The sequence below is a fragment of the Schistocerca nitens genome, chromosome 2 (assembly GCF_023898315.1).
Source record: "Schistocerca nitens isolate TAMUIC-IGC-003100 chromosome 2, iqSchNite1.1, whole genome shotgun sequence".
NCBI lineage: Eukaryota > Metazoa > Arthropoda > Insecta > Orthoptera > Acrididae > Schistocerca > Schistocerca nitens.
In genome coordinates this window covers 302,714,612-302,739,768 of record NC_064615.1, presented here as the reverse complement: position 1 = coordinate 302,739,768, position 25,157 = coordinate 302,714,612, and the positions used below count along the sequence as shown (strand labels likewise).

The window sequence follows — 25,157 nt, the reverse complement described above, 5'->3', positions numbered from 1 at the left end:
TGGATAATGGTCTATAATTGGATACTAAAGCAGGGGAACCTTTCTTTAGTAATGGTGAGACTTTAGCTATTTTGAGAGCATCTGGAAAAATGCCAGTTTTTAATGATTGGTTGTAGATGGTTGATAATGGCTTTACTATATGGGGAGCACACACCTTTAATATGAGGTCAGGTACTTCATCATAGCCACTAGAGATTTTATTGCGTAACAATTTTATTATGTTCATAATTTCATCAGGGTTTGTTTCTCTCACTAGAAATTTTGATTCCTTTTGTTACCCACGACTTTCTATTTTGATTGCTTGAAGTTTTTGTTTCAAAAGGAAATGCTGTATTAAAGTAATAAAGGAAGGTGTTATGGAAGCTTAAGAACATATTATCAACAGTTGTTTGCATGTAAACACTGTCCCAATTTTCCTTAGCTAATAGGAAGTTAAAAATCCTAATATTGCCATCTGAAAAGTTTCTTCTTTGAAATACTTTTTCGGGGCTGATTTTACTATTTTCCACGTCAACGCTCAGTAGCTGAGCATCATGGTCACTGTATCCCATGCTCAGTACTTCGCCAGTGAATTTGTAACCAGTATCAGTTATGAAGATTTGATCAATTATTGAATCAGTATGCTCTGTTGATCTTGTTGGAGAGTGTATTGTGGGGATCATATTAAAGGATTTGGTCATGTTTAACAAATCAAGTTTAGCATTACTGTTTTTTGATAAATCAATGTTAAAATCACCACAAAGTATTATTCTCATATTTAATGAGCTGACACTATTCAGCAGAACTTCTAATTTGGTCATAAAATTTGGAATATTACTACTTGGTGCTCTGTATACATTTATAATTATATAGTTTAGTTCAGGCAGCTTAACCATAGAAAGCTCAAATTCCTTATCTTCAGATAATGCAATCTGTTCATTTAGGCCTACCTCACTGAATTTTATCTGGTCCTCTACAAATATAGCAGTACCGCCATGTGTGGAGAAATTCCTACAATAGAAGCTTGTTAATGAGTACCTTGGAATAGAGGTTGACTGAATTTCTTCTTTAGACAGCCAGTGTTCGGTAATACATATTACATCTGGATTTATTTGAGACTGAAGTAACATTTCCAGCATTTGAATCTTATTTCTGAATGACTGGACATTATGGTGTAATACAAGAAATGATGGACTTTGTGACTTTTCAGTTAAGGGTTTAATTAATTTCTTTTCTAAAGGTATTTCTGACACAGCACTTACCCTAAAAAATTGGCCGAGATTTTATTTTTGTGTGTGGCTTCTTGCACGCAATTTTCAGTAGCAGAGATGGTTTTGAGTGGTTGACACAGTTCTGCTTCCATCAAAGCTTCTGTTTTTGGCCTGAACCATTTTGTAATTTGTGGTTGTTTGGCGATCTTGATACTTGGGGCTGATTTCTTCAGGATATGATTTCGGAGTTTTTCTACTATTTGGTCTTTTCTTAACATATTTAAATGTAGTCCATGAGCTGTATGAAATCTTCTTCCTAAATTGTATGTATCAATCATCTCTACGTTATGAAATGTAGAACATATTTCTGATATCAGTTTGTTTGCAATGCAAATTTCTTGGTTGACACAGGACCAGGAAGGCAAATCATAACGATGAGGAATGTTAACAACGAGTACATTTGTATGTAATAGGTTGTTTAAGCATTCCTTCATTTCTTTTGCAAACCCTTTTGTTTCATTCCTATATATATCATTTGAACCACCTAGAAGCACGACAAAATCACAATTACTTAAGTGAGATAAATCAGTAGAGTTTTTTAGTTTATTTACCTCACAAAACTGCGCTCCTGGCTTCGCAAAACCTGTTACCATTAAATTACATTTATCTTTCAATAGTGCTGAAATTCCACGTCCATGACTGTCACCAAGCACACAAATTTTTTTGTTTATCACAGTTTTGGGGCTAGAAGGTTTTGAAACGTGTTTTTGCTGTGTAGATATATTCTGTTTTTGCACATTCGGTAACCTTTTTTGATAACTATGAACCTGTGTTAACTTTGCGGTCTTGGGAGCAAATTTATTGTATGCAGCAGAAGCTTGTTTTTCACAATGACCATCGTTTTGTAGTAGGATATCGAATTTGTTTTTTTGAGCTATTACTGAAGAAGAAACACTATTTACGATATCTGCACACTTTATTTTACACGGACTCTGTTGTGTAGGTTCCACATTTTGCTTAATAACAGGCTTTTCTTTCAGATGGATGTAAGACGTTCAGTGATTCGTCTGTTGGTAATACATTGAACAGGATATTTGGCGCAGCATCACATTTATCTATTTTGGAAAACATTATGGAGATTGGCAAATGAAAGAATGTAACACATCATTTCAATTCTATGTAATGATTTATTGGCTTCACACACCATTCCACAAAATTCACATAGTTGTCCTAAATGTTTTCTGTGTCCGGCACATTGGTTTTTACATCATAAAAAAAGCTGCACATAATACTCTTCTAAATGTAGCACGACCCATAAAGTATTTTCAGTTACATCCATTTACAATTTAATGCAATTATTCAAACAATTACGGCAGTGAACTTAAGCCATGTGAGCAGAAAAGACTTTTGCACATTTTATTATTGAATTACATACTATTCTGGACAGTACCAGTTTTTACACAACCAAATACTACAATGTGAATTCATTTCTGTATTTAAACATCTGAACTAATATTCATGGAGCAGTTATGTACACATAAGTGTTAATGATTTACATATGGTCTCATAAATAAATACTGTTGCACAGTCTTCAAACACACTACACCAAAAACACTTCATGAGAGAAGTATTTTAGATTACAGTGACATTAACCAAGCTGTCATGATCGATGTTGCAGCTAACATAGCATATCCCGTGTAGTAGACTTCTTTTATTGTTAATGCCTTCCCTAAATCCCACACCTAAAAGTAACGAAACAACAACATTTAGAATATTTGATCATATTTGACAGAAACAGTCTGACACAACAACACACAGAAAGCTTGTGGTTACATGACCCAACGCAAAGGTTGAAAGTTTTTAAACTAGCATATGCAGCCCATAAGCAAGTAATCACCTTATGCATGGTACACTGAGCTCCTGGAAAATGAAATACTTGTATTGGGTTAATCAGAAGAAGGTTAAAAGGAAATGGAGAGGGAGGCAGGGACAGGAAAACAGACAAACACACTTGCAAACATGCATATAGGCATGCCTTGACTACTGCTGTCACATATAGGAACCATTCAGTTATTCCAATTACAGCACAGAATTTCTAATTTTCAGTACAATATGTTCACTCTCCAGGAATAAACCACTCGGATCGTGAGTTGTAGTTCACTTTTTTCTTTTTAAATTCAATTCAAAATATACAAATTTTAAATTTTTTTAAATTACAGATAAAACAATTAAGAATTGGCACACAGTGACATTCTCCATTCCTGTGACAAGGTTTCATTTCCTGAATAATGACGAACTGCCCTTCCCTTGCAGTTCTCTTGCTTCATCCTCATTTTTCCATTCCGGCAATCTGGGTGCGGTTGTAAATAGGCCTCCTCACACTTTCCTTATACACAGCAGCTGCTACTTATTTAACTGATGCCACTTTGCACCTCTAAATTTGAGGTCCTACATGATTCACTTCTCCCAGGTGTTAAATGGTCTTCCTCTTTGTGCTTTCCGTCAGACGTTTTGGTCAAAGCAAGCTCCAGGAACCGGTCAGTGTGGCTGAGCGGTTGTAGGTGCTTCAGTCTGGAACCGCGCGACCGCTATGGTCACAGGTTCGAATCCTGCCTCGGGCATGGATGTATGTGATGTCCTTAGGTTAGTTAGGTGTAAGTAGTTCTAGGGGACTGATGACCTCAGATGTTGAGTCTCATAGTGCTCAGAGCCATTTGAGCCAAGCTCCAGGAGGTCCTATTGCGGAAAACTTCCTTCATGTGCTCATACCCCTGCAGTCACTTAGTTCAAGGGCCTCCAGGAAGCTTTCTTCGAAACCTAGTGTGCTGTCAGATTCTTAGTCCAGATTTATTTTTGATTCCTGTAGGCAAGAACGAGAAAATTTATTTTGCCTAGAGATGGTTCTTACTTGGTTCAGAACTTGCTGCTTCTAGTCCAAATGCTAGCACACTTACAAGGTATATATCTTACTGGCTGATCTTAGAGCCTTGTGGAACTGTTGCATTTCAAAGCATACAATGGACCGCATGGTAGAATTTGGAAACTTTTTGTGTTCTCCAATATCTCGATTTATGATGTTTATCTTGTGAAGCTCTTCGGACTCAACTGTATCACACCAACCCGACCATCCACTCGGGACCTGTATGCAGCTCTGTTTCATCAATTAGTGGTTTACTCATGAAAAATTCTGTGAAAAGTTGGGCTGCAGCTTCCTGTGCTTGCATCACAGGGATGAGTGCTGTGTGGTCACTCTAAATGGCTCAGGGGTGTACTACACATCAGAAGCTGTTACCCCAGGTAGCTGACTGTGTGGTAACACAGGGGTCCAATAATAAAAGCTGTAGGTGACCCTGATGTATTACTGTACGACAAGAAGAAAGGGTGCCATAGATGAGAATATTAAAATCCTAATGATGAACTGCTAAAGCATTCTCAACAATGTGCCAGAGTTTGAAGCACACCTAAAAAGCAGTGGCACTCACATAACACTAATTACAGAAAGTTGGCAAACATCTGAAACTGACACAGGATATTTAAGGTAAACCTAAATGCATTTCAAAAAGGACAGGCTAATGGGAAACTGATGTGGCGAATTTGTCACAGTAGACAAGAAACTGTGATCCAACATGATAAAAAATTGAAACTGCATGAGAGATTGTTTAGGTAAGACTCAGTATCAAGAGTGAGCATAAACTTATAAATGAGTCCTATCAACAACCAGTCATCCCATATGTAGTTAAGAATGTTAAAGGAAACATCAGCTTGCCAGTATGTCATGTTCCACAATCATATTATCATCAATGGAAACTTCAATTGTTCAAAAACATTACAATACTTATAGTTTTGTACAAGGAAAATGTGACAAGACATCCAGCAAAATAATAATAAATGCTTTCTCTGAAAACCACATAGAAAACACTTTTGAAGTCCACTCATTACAAATATATTAGAGCTAATGGCAAAAAACAGACCTGACCTCTTTGAGGATATCCATGTTGAAACTGATACGAATGATCATGATGAAGTTGTAGCAAAAATAACTGTTAATGTACAAAAAACAATCACAGCAAGTAGAAATATTTATGCTGTATGTACAGCAAACTAAGGAAAGATGGAGCAATTCATATCGCAATGATGAGACGTTTAACTCTGATGGACAAGAGAGTGAAGAGGAATTGGTTCTGAAGCTTACGGATGTAGAGAGAGAGAGAGAGAGAGAGAGAGAGATGCTAAATGAATCGCATTATACACTTATTTTTATTCAACACAATTGCATATAACAGCAGTAACCAGCATTTGATCACCCGTATGCCATCTTCTTCATAGCCAGTTTTGGAAAATAAATTGTTGTTCCAAGGACTCCACACACCTATTTTAGCACAGTTGCCAAGAAGAGGACCTGCGTTTGATTCCTGGAACTGAAAAGGATTTTTCCTTGGTGGGAGGGCTGGTATGGGGTGCACGCAGCCTCATGATGCCAACTGAGGAGCTACTTGAATGAGCTGTAATGGCTCCATAGTCTGGAAAGTCTGCAAAATGGCTGGGAGAGCAGTATGCTGACCACATGTCCCTCTATACCCCATCTGCATGAGACCGCAAGATAGAGAATGACAAGGTGGCTGGCTAACATCCCTTGGGTCTTTATGGCCTGGACGAGGAGCTTCTTTTGGAAAAATATTATGTGATTGTGCCAAAGGTATCTAATGTGTTTGACTGTCAAAAGGGCAATGCATAAAAGCCTTTGAAACTTCCTGGAAGATTAAAACAGTGTGCCAGACTGAGACACAAACTTAAGACCTTTGCCATTCACAGGCAAGTTTGCAGAAGAGCTTCTGTGAAGCTTGGAAGGTAGGAGACGAAGTACTGGCAGAATTGAAGCTGTGAGGATGGGTCGTGAGTTGTGCTTGGTTAGTTCAGTTGGCAGAGCACTTGCCCGTGAATGGTTAAGGTCTCAATTTGGACTCGAGGTCTGGTGCATAGTTTTAATCTGCCAGGAAGTTTCATATCAGCGCACACTCCGCCGCAGAGTGAAAATCTCATTCTGCATAAAAGCCTTTAACAACTACTATGGCAAGATCTTATCAAAAGACCTTTGTCAAAACCCAAAGAAATTCCAGTAATACATTAAAGTTTACATTGGTGGCCCAATGTCACACTCATGATTACAAAGTACCCAAAATCAAGGGCAGTAAAGCAAAATCAGAAATTCTGAATACCATTTTCAAATATTTTGTTACACAGGGAGAGATACAAGTACTGCCCCAGTTAAATTCTCATACTACTGCAAAGATGAGAGATATAGATACTAGTGCCAATGGAAGTGAGAAAAAACTGAAATTATTAAAACTGAAGGCTGTCTCACATATACAATTTCTAACTTGTTTAGCCCATTTCTCAACTACAATAAACCATAGATCCCACAAACAAAAACTTTAGGCAATGCCCAGAAGGTGGAAGTCACTAAGTGTTGTTATGAAACACTGAATGAATATAGTTTGGGTAATTTGCACTCCATTTTAAGCAAAAGATAGTTTTTCATGAACTTCAATGACGATCTTATATTTCCTGAACTATGTGTCATACAATGACATAATTTTGCAGGTAAATTGGGTGGTATAGGTTGATTCTGTCCACAAACTGCGTCATTAATAGAACTAGTAGTAAAAAAGTAATAAATTACGTCAGGCCTGATGCTGAAGTTTTACTGCATGAACAGCGAAAATGTAGTAAGCAACAAACTGTTTTTCATTTTGTGGAAGGATTGGCAAGAAAAAAATGTTTGTAAAAGTTTGAAATTTTGTGTAAAGTTTATTGGAGGTCGCTAAGTGCTCTCATTCTCAAATACTGGAGGAATAAAGTCCTGGTATTTGTGTGCCACGTGATATGCTGCCTCACGACATACTCACAGTTTCCAACTGTAATATTTGTCTTATTACGTTAAACTTTTCACGTAAGATTACTCTGTTAACAGTTAGTGTGCAGCTAACGTAATATTACAGTGCTTGCAGGAAATGGAAATGTGTGGCAGGTGTAATATTATGTCACGCCAGTTATGATTTACCGCAAAGTCAAATGCATATTTATGGCTCCAGAAAATGTGTATCAGGTCTTCAGGCGTCTTAGTTTTTGCCAGAAGGCAGTAGCAGTATCACGGCAAAAAACTATCGTTTTTTAAACCTTTATTATTATCTCTTGTTTTGTGGGTGTTAGTTGACATTTAAGTTCTCTGTTTCATGGATTTTGTATTCATAATGTGCAGTGAACAATAAGAACATCTGGAGCAAATGATTTACAAAGTCACTGATGAGTCTGCAGATGGTGAGAACAAAATATTTAATGACGATTCAGATAACACGCCTATTGCATTATTTTCATAGACTGTATTGTTATGAAGGATTTTTCTGCAGGTAAATTAGGAGAATAATACGAGCATATGATGTCAGTGAGTATAATGGTGGACTATGTATCTCCCCATACTTCAATTTGTATCACACTGTACTCCACTATGAGCACTAACTTTTGCTTTGTTCTTGTGTTTTGTGAGTTTCTTTAGATTTAAATGGGTTGTAAAAGAAATTTAAACAGAAAGATAATTTGTTTGCTTACTGTGGCATGTATATGAATACCAGAACTCATTTCCAGTTTTTTCAGTGACAAGTACTATTAAATTAAAGTTTCATCTGTGGGTTCAGATCTGACATTAGAAATGCCAAAATATGTATACTTAAAGTAGCAAGTCCTATAAACCTAAAAAGTTTTGAAATTTGGACTACATATTTGTACACAAGAGTTATAACTTATAGAAAACCACACATTTTAGCCAGTCCACAGGTGCAATGGCAGGAATGTACAAGACCAGCACCAAAAGTGTTAATGAGTAGATTTTGACAGCATTTTAAACTTTATCAATAAGTGCAACTCTTCTCACATGACATTCTGGAAGAAATAAATCACGATAAACAACTGGATATAGTAAAACAAACACACACACACACACACACACACACACACACACACACACACACACACACTTAGATCAAGTACCACTCCAACACGTATTAAGAAATAGATGACCACATGGGTATCAAATAAAATTTGTGGCTGACTGAAGATTTCTTGGTAAGTGCAACACAGCATGTTATCTTGGATGGAAAGTCGTTGACAGAAGTAACTTCAGATGTCTACTAGAGAAGTGTGCTAGGACACTTATTGTCCATGTTTTATGTTAATGAATTGACAGTGATATTGACAGTAACCTCCAACTTTTTTGTAGATAGTGTAGTTATCTAACAATAAAGACCTAGCCAAAACTAAATGGCTGCACAAATAGCCAGTTAGGTCTTGATACAATTTCACAGTAGTGCAAAGATAGGCAACTTGCTTTGAGTGTCCAGAAATGTAAAACTGTGCACTTTACAAAATAAAAAAGTTCCATAATATTCTATGACTACAATATCAATCTGTGGGCACTACTGACAATATCCTTGACAGTCTCATGTAATATATAGATCAAGGTGGTTAGGTTTTGCTGCTGCTGCTGCTGTTGTTATGTGTGGAAAAGAGTTCAAAACAAGATGAAAGATTATTATTATTATTATTATTAATAGAGTACATAAAAATTATCTTATTGCCAACATTGTGGGATGTTAGTTCAGATAAGTACAAAAACAGAAGTGTTAAAATGATGAATCGTATGATTTATTTCTCAGAAAATATGGGGAACAGCCACAGAGGAAGATATTAAAAATAATTAATGAATGCAAAGTTATGAATAAAGATATATATAGATATTTATCTCTGTGTATACATTACTTACCCAAATATAATCCTTACATGTATGTGTTTTTGCACGACACATTTCCATAACTACACTGTAAGTGAAACTGAATTTATGAATTTCAAGTTTTTGAAAGAATTTCCTATAGCAAGGTACTGCAGCATACAGTAATAGATACGTGCTGACTTGGAGGAACTGTTGTATTATTTTGTCTTTGAAGACGGGGATACTAATGCCTGCATAAATTTATCCTGAGAGAGAAAAGGGGGAGGGGGGGGGGGGGGGAGAGCAGAGCCTCTGAACAGTGATGCCAATGAACACCAATATTTCAGCCACCTTTCTTTTTTGCTTGCAACAAAGTAGGGCAATTACCCACAGCAGTAGCACCTTCATCATAAAACATTCCATACCACAGTATTATTGCACAACATTACTTAGCAGTGTAGGGAGAAAGTCGATAATGTTGCGCAGTATTACTGACCATTTACAAGCTGCTTAAAATACTGCTTATGTGTGTGGGACCCATGCTAACCAGGAACAACAGGGAAACGTCTACAACGCAGGACAGTGCAATGGGCCACAGATTTATTTGACACACGTCGGAGAGTGGCATGGAAATGTTGAAAAATCTAGCAGATGCCTGAAGAAAGGCACACACTATCTGGTGACAGCCTACAGAATGTGGCTATAGGTGTTAATTCTTAGTCCACAGGAAGTTTGCAACAATTAAGTACTGCATTTTCTTTCCAAATTCTGTCTACAACCCTATATAATCACTGTGGCTGCATCTCTAACTGCTTTGGTCATTTGTACACTTAATTCATCTGATCCAGCAAATCCATTATTTTTCATTTCAGATAACACTCCATGATCCAGCCACCTTTACACTATTGGAACTGAATAGTTCATGAACATGAGAGTCAGCTCCATAACAATCTAAGAAAGTAGCTTTTGCTTTTTATCTTTATGTATTCTTGAGATTTCAGGGAAACAGTGTCCACCTCCCCATACACTGGCGTCCCTGTGCATAGGCTCTGCTCCCCCAATCCACCCCCTCCTGCTGGATAAATTTTTGCTTGTGCTAGTATACCCATCATCAAAGACTAAATAATACAACAGTTTCACCAAGTCAGCACTTCTTTCTGTTATTTACTTTTTTGTTTGACAAGTGATTATTTTTATAAATTTCCATCAATCCAATTATTCTACTGCTTCGGATGCACATCTTCCTACGCAATTGGTCCGTTTCTTCAATACATAGTGTTTTGAATGTGACCAGATGCAGGTGTTTGTATGATACCATTGATGTCAAAGCGAAAGATAAAACAACTAGAACTTTATAGGAACACATATTGTTACTTACCAAGTGACGGACACCATTACATGTGTGATATGCCAGAGGAAATGCAATAATTGCCTTCGTGGCAGCGATAAGTACTGGATTCAAGTGCAGTTCTTGTATCCACGTGATGTAATCAGTGAAGTGATATGGTGATACAAGGGTACCTAGAAAATATTTAAATTCATTACATCTACAAATTGCACAAACTTAATTACCAACTACCACCACCAACAGGACTTAGTTTTTTTCTGCCAAAAATGTGTAAGCTTAGTCTTCAATCTATTCTTTAACTATCTATAATTAACAAGAGAACATCTGATTTTAATTCAGAAGTAGGTATGCAACAAAGATAGACCTAGAATTCTGCAATATTGAAGTTTATTTCATCAGTTTTCAAATGCCAATAAAGGCACATTTACACTGTGTTCAAAACATGTTCTCCAACATTGTTTGCGGCTAGTGCTGGGCTATCAATGCTGGCAACATGTTGACAATTCAAAACCAGTATTCCATGGCTGTTTTGGTACAGATCAAGTGCTGCTATGCAGCACTAGTGTTTATACTCTCTCTCTCTGTAGTGTTGTATGTTGTCTTTCCATGGCATTGTGATTTCTTTTATGAAATGGAATGGACAAGATGCAAAATTACGAACTTACCATACTCTGTGAATCACAGGAACGCCTCTGGCATGTAGTCCCAGTATTAAACCAAAGCACAACTTGCTACAAAATATTGCCGCATTGCTTGGCATTAGCAATACTGTCATCAGTAAACTGCATGAGCTGCCACCCTATGAAAGGACGGTGACAGCAAAAACGAATGTACAGCACTCTCTTTGACGCAGAAGCTAATTTATGTAGGAGGAAGCAGTCAGTAGTAAACATGGATGAGGGAATCATCAACTGCAGATATCCCCCATCACATTAATGACCGTCAGGCTGAAGAAGTATTATTGAAAATAATATGAATTAATTTTTATAAGCAAATAAAAATAAATATATGATCAAATGTTTTGTTGCAGTTACCATAAATGAATTACCTTCAACCAAAGCTTCACAAACTGCATGTCCTATCTAAGATACAGCTGCCTTTGAAATGTGGAAAAAATATGCAAGGCTTTGAAAGGTAGCTCCTGCTGGGGGCGGGGGAGGGAGGGGGGACAAAGCATACCAGCAAATCTTTGCTTCACAGGAACTGTTTTTCTCTCTCTGAAACAACTGGCCCTAATATATTCATCAGAATTTCAAAATCGGATGGCAACATCCAAGAGAAATTATAAAACTCAAAACAGTCTTTCAAAACCAGCTCACACAGCACATCATTCCCATCACGTCTTCCATCTACCAATGACGGCTATGTCTTTCTTCAACTGTTTATTCATCAAGTATTATTACTGCAGCACCACATATAATTAATTCTTTCTCTTTACTTGTCATAGTGTAGCTCATGATGTAAATATACAATGTCAAATGTTGTAATGTTTTGAGAATTTCGGCATAAATTCTAGAACCACTCGGCCTTCGAACGTCTCGAACACATGATATTTTAAAAATAAGTGCGAGAGAGCCTATCTACTGCACGTCACCTGTCTGTGTGTGCAGGTCTGAAGCATGTAGTAAGAAGACTGTAGACACGGTGGTTGAACAGCACCGAAAAGTGTTTGCTGGTCGCGCCAAGGAAGTATAATGAAAGAACACGGCAGACTCAAGAAACTTCTGTGTTATTCTGTGCTGTTTTATAACTTTGACTATTGTAGGAGGGGGGGGGGGGGGGGGGGAAAGAACAGTTGAAATATTGTTAATGGACTTGGTTTTTTAAGCCAACTCTCTCTTATCTGGAAATAAACTTTGTTTCCAACCTTTGGATGCACAAAGGAACTTACTTGATAGTGTTTGTTTATGTGGAGAATGAGATTTGTACAAGTTTGATGTTTAAATAAACATCGTTAAGTGAAGCAAAAGAAACTTGAGTACATCTGCTTATTTTTATACATAAAACGAGTCTTGAGAAATTCCTGTTCCTAGCAAATATACTTCAGAGAAGAAGAGAAAAGGAGGTTTCAGCAGCCAGCTAACCAGCAAGGAAAGTCTGCTGACAGTCTCAATTAAGTCGTATTGTTAAAGAAGTGGGAGTTTACACACATACTTAAGTCATCCAAAGCGTTTGAATGTCTGCTGCCAGTTCAGCATAGCAGATGACAAGAATACGTAAATGTAGTCATTAGTGCAGGCAGGGACACGAGAGGTTAACAATATTGCTAACACACTGCTGACTTTGATGGAACAATGTTGTGAACACAAACATGTGCAACTTAACAGTGACAACAATATCAACAGTGCCATTTTTTTATTTGATTTATTTAATTTGGTATAACTCTTAATACTAGTCACTAATACTGGTGTGTTTTGTTTACTTAACTAGTGTGCATGCACAGGGGCGCGCGCGCGCGCGCACACACGCACACGCACACACACACACACACACACACACACACACACACACACACACACAAGCACTCTATTCTTGGTCTCTCACTACAATGTAACATTTGTCAATTAGTTTAGGGTGATCTCTATACATAGAATGTTACACATGGATTTTTTTAGAATAGTGGTTTATCTACATTACATTACTAAAAACACTGTAAGAAAAATTAACTGTAATGCCTCTCAGTATAACTGATGTACTGAAAGATAAACTGACACACAAACAAAATATAGAGCTTCTAATTTTGTGTGTGTGTGTGTGTGTGTGTGTGTGTGTGTGTGTAAGTTTTCTACTTCGGAAGGAGTCCTTTTGGCTGAAAGCTTAAATGTATAGCAGTCTTCTCATTGTGTCTGTCTGTGACCCAGAGTCTCCTCTATATGATGAGTAACAATCTATCCCTTTCGTAATATTATTGTTAGTTATTCAGACTTCCCACTGATTAATATCATCATCTTCATAGTCTTGTGTGAGTCACTTTTGATCAAGATTTTATTTACTCTGCAGGGTCAATCCAAATGAAGTGGTCCAATAAAAATTAAGTTGGTTGCTTGACCATTTTTAAATATTTTAATTTTTTTATATGTGATTATCCTATAACTGAGAAGTTCAAAACAGTTTTTTTTTTTTTTTTTTAAAATACCTTTCAGCTTTACTGAATGGTGGCCATTTTCATTTGTAAGTGTGATTCAGTTTAGAGACGTTAGCAAGAATATGAATATCTCTGCACTGGGTTAAGTTACAACATTGCAATTGACATGATTGTTTTTAGAAAAGTGTCCTGTACAATGTTGTATATTACACAAAATACCCTAAATTCAAAAATAACCAGTCAAAATGACCTCCAAAGTTTGGAATCCAAATTTCCAAAAATTCACTTTTTTGACCCTCCCTATCCCCCCCAAAAAAAGGTGGGGGGGGGGGGGGAGTGATTTATGAGAGTTTTTTCCCATACACTACTAGCCTCATATAGAGCAAGAACACTTACAAATGTTTCCTTAATTATTAATGAATTTTTGGAATTTGATCTTGTTTTTTTGAAGTTTGGGGTTAGTTATCTCAGATGGGACTGAATATAAAAATATGATTTTTGCACAGTTTGTACACCTATATGATAACAACGTACTGTAAAAATTTCAACACTGATATCTGACTGAACAAAGATATGAATTTTTGAAAATGAGGAGATAATTCACATTACTCTACAACTGATCTTATGGCTGTTGCCTATTCATGTGTGATATTGGCAGGATATAATCAATTATTATTGAAGTAAGGTGTTGATTTATATACAAAAAGTGGAAACTTCACTGAAATTAACATTTATATTATTGTGACATACTTAAAACAAATATTTTCAATTAACATCCTTCAAGATGCGACTGTTCCTAAACCTGTTGGTGAATGTTAAGAACACTTATTTCTTCAAACAGCTTCTGTGATATAGAATAAGACCTCCCAGTTGCTGTAGTAAGTTCAAGCACTGAAAGTTTCCTGAAAACATTTTTCATTGGAATCAGAACTTTGTCACTAACAGATTTCTTGAATGATGTCCTTGGGCCAGCAGGGTGGTAAAAATGCACAAAAACACCATTGTTTTCCAAACTTAATCTTTCAACCTCTGCAAGCCACCACTGTCCATCACACACATGCCACTATGTCATTCAACATTAAGGACAGAGATGTATTTTTACTGACACAATGATCCCTCATAAAATTTGGTTTCTGATGTTACATATCATTGAACCAAGTTTTCTGCAATGCCAAGGAATTTGTAAAAATGCCTTGTTCCTTTTATTGCTATACAGTTTTCAAATCTGGTTTGAAGTGTTGTTTTCACATGCAGAACCACTTCTTTCTTGATCAGAAAATTGGTAATGCCTTTAATATTATCCTTGCAAAAGACATACAAGTCCTGCACTGCGAGAATTTGGTCTGTGGTTGGTCTTTGTAGGCTGGCTTTATTTTTCACATTTTGTTGTGCCTCTTACTCCATCACGTGCATTTTTATCATGGCAAGGTGCAAAAAAGTGCCATTCAGCCTCCAATCCAAAGTCTACTTTGTGGTTGCACAGATTTGAAAAATTCTGTTTGTTCTTATACTGACTACCACTTCCATCTGAAAAGTATCAGCTTCTCAACCTAGGGAAAATTTTCTTTCATGTAATTTATTACATACTTTTGTTACAAAATGTACAGCCAAAGTGTTGTGCTCCGAGTAGTCGCTTAGAATGCAAATTGAAGAACTGCAAACTTCATCTTTCTCATTTTTCAAGTAGAGAATAAATGGATGCACTGTTGCCTGGTCACTGACCCAGTGGTACCCTTCTCTTGCATCCTGAATCAGAAATGCAAAATTTTCTGCAAAATCAGCTAGCACCACGCATTCAGTTTCATGACGTTGTGCTTTTTTGTCCTTTGAAAACTTACTTTGGATTTTAGGAACATAGTGATGACTTCTGAGTTTTTGTAAGTTATCAATTAAATATTCCAAGTACTCTTACTGAGATTTGACCACTATTATCATTTCTGCCCTGTCAGTTGTGACCCAATGTTTGAAGGTAATACTGTCTGGCATTTCATAATCATATTTCTGAAACAATTCAAAAATGGTTTCCTTACCAGGGAATTTATTACACAAACTCATCATGCAGTCATAACTGTTAGTGTCACTAGTAACTCTTTGTAGTTAAGATCACTGACTTTTGCACCAGCAATCACCACTTTGACATTTTGATGATATAAACAAACACATACGGAGTGTGTCCCTGAGGATCCAGCCAAAAAACACCACTTAGGGCGAAGACCAAAAAATTTTGACCTTCCAATTTTGCATTCAGGAAGAGAATTCTTGAAAGTTACATAAATTTCATTTCAATTTGACAGCACTAGTTGTTTCTGCTTTGTTACCTTTTTGCAACCTGGGCACATTCTACTGTTTTCATCACCTTGAAAAACCTGCTGGATCTTTTTAATTGTTTCTTCACTAATATCTATTCCTTTCTTCTTTCCTAAAACTGGAAGAATGTCTTGCTCTTTCACTAATTTTCGGGTTAGTTTGACCAAACGATGAGAAATGTTTAATCCATGATCTATTTTTTTCTCTTTACCATGAGTAAGGGAGCAAACTTAAAATTTTAGCTTTTTCCTCTTTAGATGTCACTGAACGTTTAATTTTTAACTTCTCTATTAAGCTCAAACATTCAGTGTCAGATGATGTTCTTCTTCTTTATAAATAATGTTGGTATCTGTATTATTGAAGCATGATTCCAAGCCTTTTCTAATTTTGTCTGAAATTTGTTGTACCTTATTTTCAATAGCTGCTTTTCTTTACACGAGATACGTCTAACTTAGAACAAGCAAAATCCAATATGCTAACAACTTCATTAGGAATATAAATGTCATTAACAAGGTTACATGATTTTGGTTCTGGATTCACAACAAATATTTTTGAGTAATAATTTGGGCACAGAGAATTTCCAGGAATCACATTGTGTTTCACTTCAGAAGCTGTTTCACTCTCACATAACAAGGACAAATGTTCAAGTTCTATTTCTCTCAAACCTTTAGTAACAGGCTTTTTATGAACTTTAAGTGGATCACAGCTCTTTCTTCCAAAAATGTGGTTGTAATTCAGAATATATTTCTTCACATGATACTGGTGCTACAGAAGAACTTACTCGAAATTTAAACAAAGTTTGTCTAACTTCATCAAAGTCACTGAAATTTTTCAAGTTTTTTGAAACTGAACCGTAAACTGTTTTGTGACACATTTCACTTGCTATCTGTCCAACAGAGCACTGTTCATACATGTTATTGCATTCCAGTTAATCTATCACAATTAATTACAAATTACACACAGAACAAAGCACAAAACACATTCTACACTCTTAAAGTATGTACATCCACTCCAACAAAGGTTTCAGAGCAGAGTGACTACAACAATGCCAAACCCAGCAACAATGTACTTCTACTATGCCACACTCAGCAATCATGTACTGCTTTATTGACAACAAACCTAAACATAAATGGGATTTTTATTACCAAAGAACAAAAGTGAAAGCTCCCATTGTTTAATACTGCATTATTAAAAATAAATAAACTAAATGAATATTGGGTGATCGAGTTAACTAAATATATGTCACAAATAAATTTTATTACAATGAAACAATAAACCATTTAAATAGGCAACAGCCGTAAGATCAGTTGTAGAGTAATGTGAATTATTTCCTCATTTTCAAAATTTAATATCTTTGTTCACAGTCAGATATCAATGTAGAAATTTTTACAGTACATTGCTATCACATAGGTGTACAAACTGTCAAAAATAGTATTTTTATATTCAGTCCAACCTGAGATAACTAACTCCAAACTTAACAAAAAATAAAAATTTTCAAATTGCAAAAATTCATAAAAAAAAGTGTTCTTGCTCTATATGAGGCTAGTAGTGTTTGATATCTAACTAAAGGAAAAAAATAGACTCTCATAAATCATTAATTTTAATTTTAATAATGAACAGCCTTGAATAGCCTAGAATTTACCTAGGTTTCAGTCGGGATAACCCAACCTTTTTCAGAATAACTGTATCTGGAGTTCCTGTACAGCACTAGTTTAAAATTAATATTTATACAGGAGTTCCATCCAGTACACCACTCATTTAAAATTAATATTTATACAGTTGCTGACAGGGCCACGAAATGTCGAAGATATTTAAGTTCTCATAAATCACTCCTTATTTGTTATTTTTGGAGGTCATTTTGACTGGTTATTTTCGAACTTAGGGTATTTTGTGTAACAGTCAATGTTGTAGAGGACACTTCTCTAAAAACAATCATGTCAATTGCAATGTTGTAACTTAATCCAGTGCAGAGATATTTCAATTTTCACTAATGTCTTCAGACTGAAAAATCATTGCGCACTTAAAAATAAATATGGCCGCCATCCAGTAAAGGTGCAAGATAAATTATTTTAAAAAACTGTCTTGAACTTCTCAACTATAGGGTAATCACATAAAAAAAAAATAAAATATTTAAAAAAGGTCAAGCAACCTTCACTGGACCACTTCATATGGATTGACCCTGCAGCTGACTAAATGCTCCTATTCTATTGTGTATATTATTATACTTACCTTCTGATTTTAATCTTTAATAAATATCCTTGTATGTAACTATATTTATAAAAGTTCAATCTGTTACCAAGTTAAATTATTTAGGTATGCAAAATAACTGCAAGGAAACTTTATCAATAATGGCCTGTTTATACTTGGCTCCATCCTCAAATGATCACTTTGAATTTGGGCTTGCCATAATACCTCTAAAAAAAAAAAAAAAAAAAAAGAACCCTCTCCCACCTCCTTCCATTAATGATGTGCATTAAATCTGGTAAGACCTCAAATCTGGAATATTTTCAAAGTGATGATGATTAGTACTTTTTAGGGTTTGTGGTGCTGTCTTGCAGGACTTTACGTCAGCTGTGTTTTCTGTTGAGGAATGTATGCAGATGTCTTACAGAATACAATATTATGGATCTTTTGTAAATTAGAAAATAATTTATTCTTATGGCTGACATGACTGTCAGCAAATTTTTACCTAAGCCCAACGTTGTCATATAGACACTCAATGCTAGTCCCGTCATTCGATGGGATATTGAAAGCACCGTTGTCAGCTGGTATTTGATGATGGTAAGATGAGGTGACTGCGGCCGTCCCAGTCTAGCGTTTCGCTCATCGTGGCTCTCACTACGAGGAGGTTCATACTGAGTTACTCTCAGTGAAACACAACGACACCTGCAGAAAAGAGACACATATTGAGATGAGCCAAATGTAGTTTGAATATTACATATAGTATGTGGAGAATAGTTTATAACAACACAAGCAAAAATATCTATACATATTATAAATTGCAGTCCCTCGCTACATTTTTGTCTGTATGTGATGGCTAATCTCTGCAACTACTGTAAGGATTTTGACAAGACAGTCAAATTCATGATGTTTGTATATTTCACTACATATTATTATAATAGAGGGAAACATTCCACGTGGGAAAAATATATGTAAAAACAAAGATGATGTGACTTACCGAACGAAAGCGCTGGCAGGTCAATAGACACACAAACAAACACAAACACACACACAAAATTCAAGCTTTCGCAACAAACTGTTGCCTCATCAGGAAAGAGGGGAAGGAGAGGGAAAGACGAAAGGATGTGGGTTTTAAGGGAGAGGGTAAGGAGTCATTCCAATCCCGCGAGCGGAAAGACTTACCTTAGGGGGAAAAAAAGGACAGGTATACACTGGCACACACGCACATATCCATCCACACATATACAGACAAGCAGACATATTTAAAGACAAAGGGTTTGGGCAGAGATGTCAGTCGAGGCGGAAGTGAAGAGGCAAAGATGATGTTGAATGACAGGTGAGGTATGAGTGGCGGCGACTTGAAATTAGCGGAGATTGAGGCCTGGTGGGTAACGGGAAGAGAGGATATATTGAAGAGCAAGTTCCCATCTCCGGAGTTCGGATAGGTTGGTGTTGGTGGGAAGTATCCAGATAACCCGGACGGTGTAACACTGTGCCAAGATGTGCTGGCCGTGCACCAAGGCATGTTTAGCCACAGGGTGATCCTCATTACCAACAAACACTGTCTGCCTGTGTCCATTCATGCGAATGGACAGTTTGTTGCTGGTCATTCCCACATAGAATGCATCACAGTGTAGGCAGGTCAGTTGGTAAATCACATGGGTGCTTTCACATGTGGCTCTGCCTTTGATCGTGTACACCTTCCGGGTTACAGGACTGGAGTAGGTGGTGGTGGGAGGGTGCATGGGACAGGTTTTACACCGGGGGCGGTTACAAGGATAGGAGCCAGAGGGTAGGGAAGGTGGTTTGGGGATTTCATAGGGATGAACTAACAGGTTACGAAGGTTAGGTGGACGGCGGAAAGACACTCTTAGTGGAGTGGGGAGGATTTCATGAAGGATGGATCTCATTTCGGGGAGGATTTGAGGAAGTCGTATCCCTGCTGGAGAGCCACATTCAGAGTCTGGTCCAGTCCCGGAAAGTATCCTGTCACAAGTGGGGCACTTTTGTGGTTCTTCTGTGGGGGATTCTGGGTTTGAGGGGATGAGGAAGTGGCTCTGGTGATTTGCTTCTGTACCAGGTCGGGAGGGTAGTTGCGAGATGCAAAAGCTGTTGTCAGGTTGTTGGTGTAATGGTTCAGGGATTCCGGACTGGAGCAGATTCGTTTGCCACGAAGACCTAGGCTGTAGGGAAGGGACCGTTTGATGTGGAATGGGTGGCAGCTGTCATAATGCAGGTACTGTTGCTTGTTGGTGGGTTTGATGTGGACGGACGTGTGAAGCTGGCCATTGGACAGGTGGAGGTCAACGTCAAGGAAAGTGGCATGGGATTTGGAGTAGGACCAGGTGAATCTGATGGAACCAAAGGAATTGAGGTTGGAGAGGAAATTCTGAAGTTCTTCTTCACTGTGAGTCCAAATCATGAAGATGTCATCAATAAATCTGTACCAAACTTTGGGTTGGCAGGCCTGGGTAACCAAGAAGGCTTCTTCTAAGCGACCCATGAATAGGTTGGCGTACGATGGGGCCATCCTGGTACCCATGGCTGTTCCCTTTAATTGTTGGTATGTCTGGACTTCAAAAGTGAAGAAGTTGTGGGTCAAGATGAAGCTGGCTAAGGTGATGAGGAAAGAGGTTTTAGGTAGGGTGGCAGGTGATCGGCGTGAAAGGAAGTGCTCCATCGCAGCGAGGCCTTGGACGTGCGGAATATTTGTGTATAAGGAAGTGGCATCAATGGTTACAAGGATGGTTTCCGGGGGTAACAGATTGGGTAAGGATTCCAGGTGTTCGAGAAAGTGGTTGGTGTCTTTGATGAAGGATGGGAGACTGCATGTAATGGGTTGAAGGTGTTGCGATGGAGGACGGAACTGTTCCAGGCAGGGTTCAATTTGGATGGTGTTTTGGGGAGTTGGATCATTAGGAGTAGGATTAGGATCGTTTTTCTTCGTGGCAAAGTGATATTTCCAGCAGAGAGTACGGGTGTAGGACAATAAATCTTCCTTCATGAAATCCTCCCCACTCCACTAAGAGTGTCTTTCCGCCGTCCACCTAACCTTCGTAACCTGTTAGTTCATCCCTATGAAATCCCCAAACCACCTTCCCTACCCTCTGGCTCCTATCCTTGTAACCGCCCCCGGTGTAAAACCTGTCCCATGCACCCTCCCACCACCACCTACTCCAGTCCTGTAACCCGGAAGGTGTACACGATCAAAGGCAGAGCCACATGTGAAAGCACCCACGTGATTTACCAACTGACCTGCCTACACTGCGATGCATTCTATGTGGGAATGACCAGCAACAAACTGTCCATTCGCATGAATGGACACAGGCAGACAGTGTTTGTTGGTAATGAGGATCACCCTGTGGCTAAACATGCCTTGGTGCACGGCCAGCACATCTTGGCACAGTGTTACACCGTCCGGGTTATCTGGATACTTCCCACCAACACCAACCTATCCGAACTCCGGAGATGGGAACTTGCTCTTCAATATATCCTCTCTTCCCGTTACCCACCAGGCCTCAATCTCCGCTAATTTCAAGTCGCCGCCACTCATACCTCACCTGTCATTCAACATCATCTTTGCCTCTTCACTTCCGCCTCGACTGACATCTCTGCCCAAACCCTTTGTCTTTAAATATGTCTGCTTGTCTGTATATGTGTGGATGGATATGTGCGTGTGTGCCAGTGTATACCTGTCCTTTTTTCCCCCTAAGGTAAGTCTTTCCGCTCGCGGGATTGGAATGACTCCTTACCCTCTCCCTTAAAACCCACATCCTTTCGTCTTTCCCTCTCCTTCCCCTCTTTCCTGATGAGGCAACAGTTTGTTGCGAAAGCTTGAATTTTGTGTGTGTGTTTGTGTTTGTTTGTGTGTCTATTGACCTGCCAGCGCTTTCGTTCGGTAAGTCACATCATCTTTGTTTTTACATATATTTTTCACTACATATTATGAACAAGATGTACAGCCATATATACTAAGTGCTACCCAAGCTGAGATGGCTCGATAGCAAAATATATAATGATGGGCATTGAGTGTACTGAAGAGATACCATTATAATCTAATCTATTTTTTTCTTTCTTTCTTTTTTTTTCTTTTTGATCTGGGGTGTGAAATAGCTGAGGTAATAAGCGCCTATATCATGATTTAAAATGGGCCTTTCCCAGGAAAACCATTCTTTGGGTCTTGAAGTTAGTTGATACTTTTGAACCTAAACAACAGGTGGTTACAACTATAATGAATAATTAAAGTGAACCTGGAACACCAGTTATATATACAAAAAACAACCCATAGTGGTAAGGTAAAATGAACAATTACAATGACCATCCTTTTTAAGAGGTTGTTTGGGAAGAATTTCTAAGACAACCGATATCTACAGTTGAAAATTAAATCTCCTTCATCATTTTATGACAAAAACACATTAAAAAGGGAAGGGTTAAAGGACTGACATTCGGAAGGTAGGAAGTTTAGCTTCCAGCCGACAGCATAGTCATTACAGACAACTGACATTGGGTTCGCAAGTGGCGCACCGTCAGTGGTTTGTTGCAGTGAGACCAAAATGATGATGGGGTCACCGCTTAACAAATGATGATGGCTGAAAGGACAGCTATCAATGTGCGGGCTAGCTAAAATTATCTCCTCGCAATGAGAGGCCAAGACAAAGTCCCCAAAGCTGTAGGAGGAGTTTAATCTCGCATAGCTTGTTCCCACAGAGAGAGATGATCAGTATTCACATCAGAGTAATAGAATGTTCCTACATGAAGCAGTGCTGAGAGAGTCTGAGGGGACAGAATTGCTAGAAGAATGGGGTAGCAGATTAACAGCCTTCGCAGTAGTATTAACAGACTCATCTCCGACACCCTGATGTGCCGAAGAACCTGTACAAATGACACAATGGCCAGCATTAGTGAGTGAGTGAAAGCATTCCTGGATCCAGTGTACTGTATATAGGATTGTATGTATAAATCAGACAGGGGATCTGGGCAGCACTGAGAGAATCAGAGCATACAACAGATTTACAGATTCCACACAATGCCAGCAAACAGATCACCTGAGATGCCCGCAGGAAACAGTCATTAATAGGGTTTATTGCTAAAATATCGTTATAGTCAGCACTGAAATGTAAATTATACTGTTCTGGATAAAAGGGTCTAATAAACCAAACCCATGCACTCATCTTTTAAAAAGTTCCTAATCAAGTGACGCAGGCAGCCTCGTTGCCTCTGTCTGTAAACTGTATGAAGGATACCTGTCCTCCAGCAAGTGTCACAGGCCTTTTCCATATCCAAAATACATCTGCAATCTGGTAATTCCGCAGAAAGCTGTCGACGATATGAGTCAACAAAGTGATGAGATGGTCAATGACAGTGTCATGACTATGAAAGCCATGTTGGACATTTGTTAGCAATTTTTGTTACTTGAGCCCTCATATCAGCAGCTTGGTGATTAATTGTTCCATCACCATGCACACACTACTGGTGAGGGAAATGTGACTGTAGCTGGAAGGAACATGTCTGTCTTTAGCATGTTTAGGTTTAGGGATTGTGGTGACTTCATGTTAGTCTGAAGGAAATATACTATTTTCCCAGATAAAATTTTAGGTGTGCAGGAGAAAACACCACTGACAGTGAGGTGCTGCAACATCTGAATGTGAATGTCACCTGGTTTCAGGACAGAACAACACGCTGACGAAAGGGCATGCTCTAGTTTCTTTGCAGTAAAAAATGTGTTGTAGCATTCGTGATTATGCGAAGTGAATGAGATCTCCCAAGTCTCTCTCACTCACTTCCAGGATAGGGAGTTGGAATGATAGTGGGTGGAGCTTACTGGGCTAAACTGTTGAGTTACTGACAGAATTACTTGCAACAGTAAGACTGGGTATTGGAAGATGGACCTTTCTGCCAGCAATGTGATAAAGTTTACCCCAAATGACAGTACAGGGAGTAAAGTGGTTAAGAGAATTAACGAAAGATACCCAAGAGGTTTTTTTTTTGCTGTCTCTGATAGTATGCTGGCTCTTCGCACACATTTGTATATATTTGTCAAAGTTCTCCACTGTGGGATGGCATTCAAATACAAAGAGACCATGTCACTGCCCACGAATCATGGTCCAGCATTGCTCAGTCCACCAGGGAGCTTGGGTTTGTCACAGGAGGAAAGATATTCGAGGTGTGGAAAATTAGTGGCAGTGGCAGAGTATCATTCATAAGGTACTCTACCTGGATGTCAATGCTGAGGAACAGTTGTTTGTCAAAGGTCGCCAATAAAGAGCAGAGCTTCCAGCAGTCAACTTTAGAAAGCTGTCAAGTCATCTTATGCATAGGTTGAATGTGGCTGAGCAAACAAACTGTGCATCTTGGTAGATCATTGTGTGTGTGTGTGTGTGTGTGTGTGTGTGTGTGTGGGGTGAGGTTGGGGGGGAGGGCGCACGTGCGGATGCTCTCCAGCATGTGAAATTATTTCTTTTGAAAGCAGGCAAAGTTTTCTTCTCTTTTGTGAGTGCACCTCTCAAAGACTCTGCTATTTGGTGAGTGGTCTCATTTGCTCCTGTATTATTTACATTCTGCCTTACTATTTTTGTGAACACTGACAATTTTATTTGTGTAATGTCTTCAGCCTGTTAATCACCGACAATAAATATATCCTCCATGCATTCATTTTCTCTCAAATAGTTTTTGTGAAGAGAACAGTGTAAATATTTGGAACATGGACAAAAATAAGAGAGATGAAAAGGTGCATAAATCTTCACTAATTAAACATTTTATTACTGTCCACTATCCACCATGAGTAAGGTTGTGTTTACAACTATCCGAAAATTAACTGAGAGGTGGAGAAACAGTTTCCTTTATTGATATTAAGTTACATCACCAAAAAGTTCACTGCCCATGTTAAGGGACAGCAGATGCATTTTGTTCACAATTGTGTACATAATTGTGTAGCCTAAAAGAGATATTGATAGTCAGAACTGCAGGAAAAGAAAATCTGGCAAATATTTACCTTAATGAGGTTCAACTCTTACTACTGTTAACAGATGATCTTACATTGCTTTCAGGACTGTATGTACCTTGTTCAGGGAAGTGGTTGGGAAGGTTCGAAACTGTTGTGAAGATGAGGTGAGTGTAAAGATGAAGGAGAGAGAGGTATCATAAAGATTAATTTGACATTAATACATTGTTAAGCACAGTACCAGCTACAATTCATAGATAATACTGAGGATACTGGATAGACTACAATTACTGTAGTAAAGGTAACCACTCTCTGTACTGCTGAGGCACTGAGCTGTCATTGTG

At 38.1% G+C, this 25,157-nt stretch overlaps 1 protein-coding gene across 1 annotated transcript in view; it reads right to left on the bottom strand.

Annotated features, from left to right (window-relative positions):
* Positions 1-2,357: 2,357 nt before the first annotated feature.
* LOC126236061 (succinate dehydrogenase cytochrome b560 subunit, mitochondrial-like) overlaps positions 2,358-25,157 on the bottom strand; it is a 41,450-nt gene continuing 18,650 nt past the window's right edge. Inside the window, exons 3-5 of the mRNA XM_049945109.1 lie at positions 18,382-18,578; positions 10,331-10,473; positions 2,358-2,932 (exon numbers count right to left, since the gene is read on the bottom strand). Coding sequence (XP_049801066.1) covers positions 2,828-2,932; positions 10,331-10,473; positions 18,382-18,578 — 445 coding nt within the window. The 3' untranslated portion in view covers positions 2,358-2,827. The remainder of the gene's footprint in view (positions 2,933-10,330; positions 10,474-18,381; positions 18,579-25,157) is intronic.